At 46.7% G+C, this 11,391-nt stretch overlaps 1 protein-coding gene across 1 annotated transcript; it reads left to right on the forward strand.

Moving 5' to 3' along the window:
• Window positions 1-3,214: 3,214 nt before the first annotated feature.
• Window positions 3,215-9,856, forward strand: LOC124510211 (uncharacterized). The gene is given in 3 exon segments (XM_047076991.1): window positions 3,215-5,054; window positions 5,057-6,559; window positions 6,562-9,856. Coding segments are annotated over 3 exon segments (5,220 nt in total). The 5' UTR covers window positions 3,215-3,229; the 3' UTR covers window positions 8,454-9,856.
• Window positions 9,857-11,391: the final 1,535 nt, after the last annotated feature.

Raw genomic sequence — 11,391 nt, forward strand, 5'->3', positions numbered from 1 at the left:
ATTAACATCTTGATATTGCTATGTTATATTTTTAACAATGAATGAAATGATAATTACACAATCTATGAGCTAAAGTCCATGCTTTATTTAGATTTCTTTAGTTTTCACCTAATGCCTTTTTCCATTTAGAATCCCATTCAGGATACCATGCTGCATATAGTCATCATGTCCATCATGTCTCTGTTAGCTCCTCCAGGCTGTGACAGTTCCTAAGAAACTTTTTGTCTTTGATGACCTTGACTGGAGAAGGACAGGTCAGGCATTATGTAGAATGTCCCTTAGTTGGAATATGTCTGATGTTTTCCCCATGATTACAGTAGGGTTATGAGTTTTTATGTGGCAACTACAGAGGTACTGTGTCGTTCTCATCATGTCACATCAAGGGTAAATATTATCAACATGACATCACTAATGATGTGAACCTGGACCACATGAATTAAGGTGGTACTTGTCAGGTTTTTGTACTATTTCTTTTCTGCCTTTTTATACTGAAATCTTTGGAAGGGTCACTATGTGCAGCTACCCTTAAGAAGTGAATAATTATACTCCACCTACGTGAGAACAGAATATCTACAAAAATTATTTGAAATTCTCTGCATGGGAGATTTGTTTATTCTCAGTCTTTCTTTCTTCCTTCCTTCCTTTCTTTCTTCCTTCCTTCCTTTCTTTCTTCTTTCTTTCTTTCTTTCTTTCTTTTTCTCTTCCTCCCTCCCTTCCTTCCTTCCTTCCTTTCTTTTCTTTCTTTCTTTCCTCCCCTCACTCCCCTCCCCTCTTTCTTTCTTTCTTTCTTTCATAATTTATTTTTATAAATATATACTCAGATATTCATATTATATTCTGGGTTATAATTCATTACTACTCTATTTATTTTGTTGTTCAAATTGTTTCATCTTTGGCCAATAGGAGCTCTTTCAGTTTTTCTTTTTTTAAAATTTATTTTGAGAGACAGAGAGAGAGAGAGAGAGAGAGGTGAGAGAGAGAGAGAGAGATAGAGAGAGGGAGAATCCCAAGCAGGCTCCATGCTGTCATTGCAGAGCTTGACATGGGACTTGATCCTATGAACAGCAAGATCATGACCTGAGCCAAAATCAAAAGTCAGTACTTAACCAACTGAGCCACCCAGGTGCCCCTCTGTGTCCTTTTTAAATACTCTCATCGCTGTAGTTTTTCAAGTACTTCCTTATTTTCAGATATTATACAACCCTCCAGGCTCATCCTGTGTGTTTCTCCCTCCAGCACTAGAATTAGCCACTGCTTTAAAGAGACCTGGCTTATTGTATTGGAGGATAATATTAGAAAAAACAATTTGCTTGCTAGATGGGCTTGTTGCTACTGAGGTACCATTGTTTCCAGACCCACATAGCTGTCAGAGCAAAAAATATATGTGTATATTAACCCGACTTTGTATGCATAACCATAAGTATTTCTATATGTATTCATCTTGAAAAGAACAGCTTTAAATCCAAATGACAGCCCTGCCTTAGTTTAAAGCTAAGTTCTCTTTTCTGCTTATTATGGATCTTTGATAAATATATATATATATATATATATATATATATATATACAATTGCTGAGAAGTCTGTTTGCTACGAGTATTGTGAAACCTTTCCTGAATGTAACTCGCTATGTAATAGAGTAAGTTGTAAAACTTCCTAAATGTAGTCTGGTATGTAATAGAATAAGTGATTGTACATAAACTAACCGGCATTTCTCGCTTCTGTAAACCTGCTTGCTTAACACATTCCTCCCCTACCCCCTTCCCCCTTCCCCCTTTCCTCCCGCCACAAGTAAGGGACAAAGCCTTCCCGCCAAAGGACAGACAAAGGACGCCCAATCAGAGAACAACAAATGTCCTTACTTTAAAACCAACTAATCAGGCCCCTCGTAATTTGAAACGTCCCCTGTGCGGTTTGTCTCTGTCTATAAAAACGCTGTACCAACCCTGATCGAGGCCTCTTAGCGTCACCGGCAACGAGTGCGCGGAGGTCTAGGTTCGAACCTGCAATAAACGACCCTTGCCGCTTGGCTTTGACTTACGACTCTGGTGGTCTTTTGTGGGAGGTTTTGGAACTTCAGGCATTACATTTGGAGGTCCCACCGAGATCTCCCCCGAGCCCACCAGACTTCTGGTCAACGGGTCGTATCTGATTCCGATCGGTAAGTAAGCCGGCTCTAACGTACTTCCTTTTCTCTCTGATCTGTGTCTCTGGAGAACCGGTTCTGTCTGGAAGCTGGTGTGACCCTGGCGGACGCGCTATAGGGCACCCAGCCGGGGTCAGTTGGAGATGTCCACTGACATCTGGGGGCCTTCTTGGCCCATCAGGGGACCTTCTTGGTCCATAGGGGGGCCTTTTTGCCCCATCAGGATTCTTTTCTGTGGGCTGCTTACGCCCAACGCGCCTGCGAACTAAATACTTTCATTTTCTCTATGAACTTCCAGAGTGCTAAGAAATATCTCTAGGCGTCTAAAAGAAAAACCATCTAGGCATGCCAATTGTTACCCGTATTCTGATGTGATGTGTGTCTGTGTGTCTGTCTGTTGAATTGACTGGAATGATTGTTGGGAGTCAGGGGCACGCGCCTGACTTACCCTATGTGTAGTCCCACGGCATAAGCTACGGGATTCGAGTGGGCTCTAACCCGATTTCCGCGATGATCCTCATACAGCTTAAGGCGGTCAAAATTTATTTTGATCCAAGCAGGGGGCTTATACCTGCCCGCCCATGCTAAGCGGCACCTAAGTTCCCGCGAGGGACGCGGACGGGCAAGTACGCGAGTGCTTCTATGTCAGTCTAAATGTATTGTCACCCCTGGGCCCTTGTAATAACCGCCGTCCTAGCCATAACCCTTTCTGTTGGGCTGGCCGAGACGGCACCAGAAAGTTGGAACTGCTGCGAAAGATTCTTGTTAGTTCTTGTTTTTCTTTCATGGGTCGGATGCTTTACTGGAATTAAGTGTTTTCTCGGCTGATCAGAATTAATTATTCCATCCTTTGTTCCTCTCTCCTCCTTCCTCAGCTCCCTGCGGCTTTCCCTCCCGCCCCTCTGCCCGGGGCCCAGCCAGGCCGCCAGGGGTCTCACCCTCAGAGGTCGCCTGTGCGAACTCCTCCACCGCTAATTTCAGCCGCTTCAGGGCCCCCTCTGTGCCGCCCCCTGGCCAGCGGCGCCCCCCCCCCCGCATCCGTGCTGCCCGCGCCCCCTTCTCTTCTCCTCTTCCTCAGAATCATAACATGGGTCAAACGCAGAGCACCCCTCTCTCCCTCCTCCTCACCAATTTCAAAGATGTAAGAGCTAGAGGACACAGCTTAAGCCTAGACATTCGCAAAAGGAAGTTGATCACCTATTGCCGCTCTGAATGGCCCACCTTTGGGGTCAATTGGCCTACAGAGGGAACCTTCTGCCTCCCTGTGGTCCTTAAAGTAAAATCAATAATTTTCCTACCAGGGAAAGAAGGTCACTCGGATCAGATTCCCTATATTCTGGTGTGGCAAGATTTAGTAGAAAACCCACCTCCCTGGATGGCCTCTTTCTTAACAACAGGGCCATGCAAAATTCTAGCGGCTAAACCTACCAACCCTCCCAAGCCACAAACTCCGAATGCACCCCCTGTTCTCCCCAACAGCCAAGATTTACTTTCCCTTGACCCTCCCCCTTACCAGGTTCCTCCTCTTATTCCGCAAGCTGCCCGTATCCCTGCTGTGCCGGCAGAGCCTCCCGTAGCCCAGCCCATAGGAGAACTAGAGAATAGGGAGGCTCAACCCGCGCCCATGCCTAGTGGGGGCGAAGTCCAAGGGCCGGCTGGACGTACCCGTAGGCGGGCCCCACATGAGCCAGGACTCCGCCTTCCTGACTCCACCGTAGCTTTACCCTTACGGGAAATAGGGCCTCCCGATGATATGGGGAACCCCCGACTTCAATACTGGCCCTTCTCTACCAGTGACCTATATAACTGGAAAACCCAGAATGCTCGATTTTCTGACAACCCTAAAGATTTAATAAGTCTCTTAGACAGCGTTATGTTTACCCACCAACCCACCTGGGATGATTGCCAGCAGCTCCTCCGAATCCTGTTCACCACCGAGGAGCGAGAAAGAATTCAATTGGAAGCAAGAAAGCTGGTTCCTGGAGATGATGGCCAACCCACTGCTAACCTTGATCTCATTAATGCAGCTTTTCCCTTGACCCGACCCCCACAGGATGGCTGGGACTACAACACGGCAGAAGGTAGGGGACGGCTGCGCATTTATCGCCAGACTCTAATGGCGGGTCTCCGGGCTGCTGCACGCAAGCCCACTAATTTGGCAAAAGTGTATTCAGTAATACAAGGTAAGACAGAGAGCCCTGCCGCTTATTTAGAAAGATTAATGGAAACCTTCAGACAGTATACCCCCATGAACCCCGAGGCCCCCGAAAATCAAGCTGCTGTTGTAACGGCCTTTGTAAATCAGGCAGCCACTGATATTAAAAAGAAACTCCAGAAACTAGAGGACCTAGAGGGAAAACAGATTCAGGACTTACTCCGCATTGCCCAGCGTGTCTATAATAATAGAGAGACTCCAGAGGACAGGCAACTTAAAGCTACCGAGAAAATGACCAAAGTCCTGGCCGCTGTTGTCCAAAAGCCCCTGGATAAACAAAAGCCCCTAGATAAGGACCAATGTGCCTATTGCAAAGAAAAAGGCCATTGGGCCCGAGAATGCCCTAAAAAGAAAAAGCCACGTCATGATCAAAAACCGTGGCAGCCAAAAACCACACCCGCCCTCTTCACTCAAGATGCAGAATAGGAGGGACGGGGTTCGGATCCCCTCCCCGAACCTAGGGTAACGCTACAAGTGGAGGGGAACCCAGTTCAATTCCTAGTCGACACAGGGACACAACATTCGGTCTTGATCAGACCCCATGGAAAAATTTCTGAAAAATCTTCCTGGGTCCAAGGGGCTACCGGAATAAAAAAATATCCCTGGACCACCCAGAGGACTGTGGACCTAGGAAATGGAAAGGTCACCCATTCCTTCCTAGTCATCCCCGACAGCCCCTGCCCCTTATTAGGAAGAGACTCACTAAAATGGGGGCCCAGATTCATTTTACGCCAGGGGGCCCCCAAGTGACTGGCCCTCACAACCAACCCATTACCATACTTACTCTAAGATTAGAAGATGAATAGCGACTCCATCAGGGGCCACCCTCACAAAGTCAAAACATAGAGCCCTGGCTCCAGCAGTTTCCAGAAGCATGGGCTGAAACCGGGGGTATGGGGTTGGCTAAACATCGCCCGGCTCTATTCATAGAGCTGAAACCGGGGGCAGATCCAGTTCGGGTCCGACAATACCCGATGTCAATGGAGGCCAGAAATGGCATCACACCACATATCCGTCACCTCCTAGACTTAGGCATCTTGCGTCCCTGCCATTCAGCCTGGAACACCCCCCTGCTACCTGTACGAAAACCTAACAGTGCGGACTACCGTCCAGTACAAGATCTGAGAGAAGTTAACCGCCGAGTCATGGACATACACCCAATAGTACCCAACCCCTATACCCTCCTAAGTGCCCTCAGCCCAGAAAGATAATGGTATACTGTCCTTGATTTAAAAGATGCTTTTTTCAGCCTGCCTCTGGCCCCCAAAAGCCAAGAGCTCTTCGCCTTTGAGTGGTCCGACCCTGAGAGAGGCATAAATGGGCAACTCACCTGGACCCGGCTCCCCCAAGGATTTAAAAACTCACCCACCTTGTTCGATGAGGCACTTCACGAGGATCTGGGTGAGTACCGGAATCAAAACCCCGAAGTGACTCTCTTGCAGTACGTTGACGATCTTTTAATCGCCGCTGAGACTGCCGAAGCTTGCTTGCAAGGCACCAAAAATCTCCTCCGGACACTTGGTGCCCTGGGGTACCGGGCTTCAGCAAAGAAAGCCCAAATTTGCAGATCCGAGGTAACCTACTTGGGGTATCTGTTAAGAGAAGGCCAACGATGGCTCACTGATGCACGGAAGGAAACCATCCTCCGCATCCCCCGACCCACAACACGAAGGCAGGTAAGAGAATTCCTGGGATCGGCCGGGTTCTGCCGCTTGTGGATACCTCGGTTCGCCGAGATGGCTAAGCCTCTTTACCTGGTCACCCGAGAACAGGCGCCCTTTGAGTGGACAGAGGAAACTGAGCAGGCTTTCCAGCAAATTAAACTCGCCCTGTTGTCGGCACCATCCTTAGGGCTCCCCGATGTCTCCAAACCCTTTCATCTCTTCATAGATGAAAATAAAGGGGTAGCCAAAGCAGTGCTGACGCAACTCCTTGGCCCATGGCCCAGGCCCGTTGCCTATCTTTCAAAAAGACTGGACCCAGTAGCGGCTGGCTGGCCCCCTTGCCTCCGTATGATCGCTGCTACAGCTCTAATGGTAAAGGATGCTGATAAGTTAACTATGGGACAAGAGTTACATGTTACAACCCCTCATGCCATCGAAGGGGTCTTCAAACAACCTCCTGACCGATGGATAAGTAACACCCGACTGGTTCACTACCAGGGACTATTATTAAATCCCCTCAGAATCATTTATGCTCCCCCCGAACACTAAACCCTGCCTCCCTGTTACCAGACCCGGACTTAGATCCCCCCCTCCATGACTGCGCTGAGATATTGGCACAGGTTCATGGAGTTTGGGAAGATTTACAGGATCACCCGCTAGGAGACGCCGAGGTTACCTGGTTCACTGACGGCAGCAGCTTTGTACATCAGGGTCAAAGGTACGCGGGGGCAGCAGTCACAACTGAAACTGAGACTGTTTGGGCAGAGCCTTTGCCAGCTGGCACCTCTGCCCAACGGGCTGAACTTGCGGCCTTAACCAAGGCACTGACTTTGGGAAAAGACAAGAGACTAAACGTGTATACCGATAGCAGATATGCTTTTGCTACGGCCCACATACATGGAGCTATATACAGAGAGAGGGGACTGTTAACTGCAGAGGGGAAAAGTATCAAAAACAAAGAAGAAATATTGGCTCTTTTAAAGGCACTCTGGCTGCCTAAACGACTAGCCATCATACATTGCCCAGGCCACCAAAAACCGGTCACACCGGTGGCCAGAGGAAATAATTTGGCTGACCAGGTGGCCCGAGAGGTGGCCTTACAGGTGGACTGTGCTTTAACGACCACCCTACCAGACCCCGGTTCAGCTAGTTTACTAGAAAGTCCCACCTACACTAAAGAAGACCTAAACTGGATCCAAAAATTGCCTATGACTCAGTGCCTTAATGGATGGTGGAGAGCAGCAGACTGTAGCATAATTCTCTCAGAAGAAATGGGAAATAAAGTCTTATTCAAGATGCACTGAGCCACTCATATGGGCACAAGAAAAATGCAAGACTTAATAAGGCATGCTAGAATCACCATTAAAGACTCCAGGACAAAAATTGAGCAGATAGTTACTAGCTGTAAAGCTTGCCAACTAACTAATGCCACCAACCACGGGAAAAACCCTGGCTCCAGAACCCGCGGAACCAGGCCGGGAGCCTATTGGGAAGTAGACTTCACCGAGGTAAAGCCTGGAAAATATGGATATAAATATTTGCTAGTGTTTATAGATACCTTTTCAGGATGGACAGAGGCCTTCCCCACCAAACATGAGACTGCGCAGGTAGTAGCAAAGAAAATGTTAGAAGACATCATGCCCAGGTACGGATTCCCTACCCTAATAGGATCAGACAACGGACCAGCGTTCATTTCAAAGGTAATACAAGGGATAGCGCAGTTTATTGGGGCCGATTGGAAACTACATTGTGCATATAGACCCCAAAGCTCAGGACAGGTAGAAAGAATGAATAGAACCCTAAAAGAGACCCTAACCAAATTGACCATGGAGACTGGCGCTAACTGGGTAGTCTTACTCCCCTACGCTCTGTTCAGGGTGCGAAACTCCCCCTACAAACTGGGATTAACCCCCTTTGAAATCATGTATGGAATACCCCCTCCTATAATTCCCAACCTACAGTCTAATGTGTTAACTGAATTTGATGATCATAAACTTCTTATTCCCCTGAGGGAACTCCAGCGCACCCACCAGAAAGTTTGGCCCAGACTGAGAGCCATTTACGAGACCGGGCCCCCTCCTGAGCCGCATCACTACCGACCCGGAGACTGGGTATACGTGCGGAGACATAAGCAAGAGACCCTCCAACCACGGTGGAAGGGACCCTACATTGTGATCCTCACTACACCCACCGCTCTCAAAGTCGACAGGATTGCTACCTGGATCCATTACACCCACGCCCGACCAGCTGATCCATTTGTGGTTCGAGAAGACTTCGTGCCAAAAGCCAACACCGCCTGGACGGTTGACCAGAGTAAGACCCATCCTTTAAAGTTGACTCTGCGTCGAAAACCTGACCCCAAAAACGGGCTGAGACCAAAGGCCTGGGTGTCCCATACCAAGACTGTTGCAGCAGCTCCGGACCCACAATGATCGAAGGAACACTCATTAGCGTGCTCCTGCTCACCTCCTATGGACTGATAAGTATTGCGAGCAACCCCCATATACCCTATACTTTAACTTGGGAGGTTTCTAATTTGGAAACCCAGGAAGTCTATAATACTACCACAGCAGACGATACTCCCCTAAATGCCTGGTGGCCTGATCTATATTTTAACCTAGAGGACGTAGCCGTAACCATGGGGGTACTTCCCCCCAACGGAAGCCGTCAGCGTCCTAATCCGTCATGGACCGGAACCCCAGAAAATGAAAAAAAGCGCATAAGATCTGGTGGGTTTTATGCATGTCCCGGGTTCAGAACAGGAGCAATGAAAAAAACCTGTGGAGGAATCGAATCCCTCTACTGTAAGGCTTGGAGTTGTGTCACTACCAATGATGGAAGCTGGAAATGGGAGGTAAAACCCCATTATATTGACATGAAATTTGCCAGCCCCTGTCCCAAGCAAACCCGTGCCTGTAACCTTATTCGTATCAAATTCCTAGAGGATGGAAAAAAGGAGACAAGATGGATTACGGGACTAAATTGGGGAATTTACCTGTATCGGGGACCGCCTTACTTTGCAACTGTTATTCAGATAAGATTAAAAATAAAACCCAAAGCTTCACCAACACAAATAGGGCCAAACCAGTCAGTATGGCCCACAAGTAAGCCTAATACTACCCCGCGGTCCACAAATAAGGGTACTAATCCTCCGGCCACTCAGGTGGTCACTGTAACCGGGACAACCCCAAGAAAACCTTAAAAAAATCCAAATCCCATTCAAAGATGACCCCTTATGGGTAATGATAAATACCACTTATCAGGCCTTAAACCATACTAACCCTAATGAGACAGAAGCTTGTTGGTTGTGCTATTCTATACAACCCCCATTTTATGAATCAGTGGCTATAATGGGTAATTATAACACTGCAAACAACTCAGATACTTGCAGTTGGGGACAAAAAAGACCTGGTCTCACACTATCAGTGCTTACGGGAAATGGGACATGTATAGGAACAGTGCCAACAAAATATAGCCACTTATGCATAAGTTACAGAAATATATTCAATACTTCAGAAAACTGGATTATTCCACCAAAAAACTCATGGTGGCTTTGTTCTCATGCGGGATTAACCCCTTGCCTCTATAAGGATATGTTCAATCAATCAGAATTCTGTGTAATGGTAATTGTGTTCCCAAAAATCATATACCACACAACTGAGTATGTAGACCAGATGTGGATAGCACCCAAAAGAGTAACTAAGAGAGCACTCATTACTGCAGGGGCTCTAACTCTAGCCACCATATTCGGACTCGGGGCCATCGTAACAGGGACAGGGATCTCGGCCTTAACTATACAAAACAAGGGATTTAGTATACTTAGAGAAGCAGTTGACAAAGACATAGAAAGAATTGAGACTGCCATCACTTCACTTGAAAAAATCCCTAACCTCCCTCTCGGAAGTAGTTTTACAAAACAGGAGAGGATTAGACCTGCTGTTCCTACAGCAAGGTGGTCTCTGTGCAGCACTAGGAGAAGAGTGTTGCTTCTATGCTGACCACACAGGAATAGTAAGGGATTCTATGGCCAAGATCCGAGAAGGGCTAGCCAAACGAAAAAAAGAAAGAGAACAGGAGGCAGGGTGGTTTGAATCCTGGTTCAACGTGTCCCCTTGGTTAACTACCCTGCTCTCCGCTTTACTCGGGCCTCTAGCCATCCTACTTCTCGCTCTCACATTAGGCCCCTGCATCATAAACAAAATTATTAATTTTGTCCAAGACAGGTTCAATGCTATACAATTAATGGTCTTATGAACTCAGTACCAACCGCTCGAGACATTACAAATAGAAAATTAAAGATCCAAGATTGGCTCTTTAGGCACAAGAAAAAGGGGGGAATGAAAAGAACAGCTTTAAATCCAAATGACAGCCCTGCCTTAGTTTAAAGCTAAGTTCTCTTTTCTGCTTATTATGGATCTTTGATTAAAATATATATATATATATATATATATATATATATATATATACATACAATTGCTGAGAAGTCTGTTTGCTACGAGTATTGTGAAACCTTTCCTGAATGTAACTCGCTATGTAATAGAGTAAGTTGTAAAACTTCCTAAATGTAGTCTGGTATGTAATAGAATAAGTGATTGTACATAAACTAACCGGCATTTCTCGCTTCTGTAAACCTGCTTGCTTAACACATTCCTCCCCTACCCCCTTCCCCCTTCCCCCTTTCCTCCCGCCACAAGTAAGGGACAAAGCCTTCCCGCCAAAGGACAGACAAAGGACGCCCAATCAGAGAACAACAAATGTCCTTACTTTAAAACCAACTAATCAGGCCCCTCGTAATTTGAAACGTCCCCTGTGCGGTTTGTCTCTGTCTATAAAAACGCTGTACCAACCCTGATCGAGGCCTCTTAGCGTCACCGGCAACGAGTGCGTGGACGTCCAGGTTCGAACCTGCAATAAACGACCCTTGCTGCTTGGCTTTGACTTACGACTCTGGTGGTCTTTTGTGGGAGGTTTTGGAACTTCAGGCATTACAATCTGAATCTGTGTTAAACTCAACAGGGGTTCATTTTGATGTCTCCAGCTCTATCTCATTATCACATGCATCACTCAACCTTTCCCCTTGCTTGTCTGTAACCCTCCATTCTAACATTGAGAACCATGACTTCCCCTATCTGCTATACACTTAATTATTAAATTCTAGTTCACATATACAGTGAGAGAGAGGTGAGAGGGGAGAGAGAGATAGAGAGAGGGAGAATCCCAAGCAGGCTCCATGCTGTCAGTGCAGAGCTTGACACGGGACTTGATCTCATGAACAGCAAGATCATGACCTGAACCATGATCTTTATATTTATAAGAAATAATTTTTTTATTTATCTTTATAAGAAATAAATTTACTAACTAGAGTACAGT

The sequence above is a fragment of the Lynx rufus genome, unplaced genomic scaffold (genome assembly GCF_022079265.1).
Source record: "Lynx rufus isolate CCGP_SWC_20201006 ecotype Redwood Valley unplaced genomic scaffold, mLynRuf1.p SCAF_1, whole genome shotgun sequence".
Taxonomy (NCBI): Eukaryota; Metazoa; Chordata; class Mammalia; order Carnivora; family Felidae; genus Lynx; species Lynx rufus.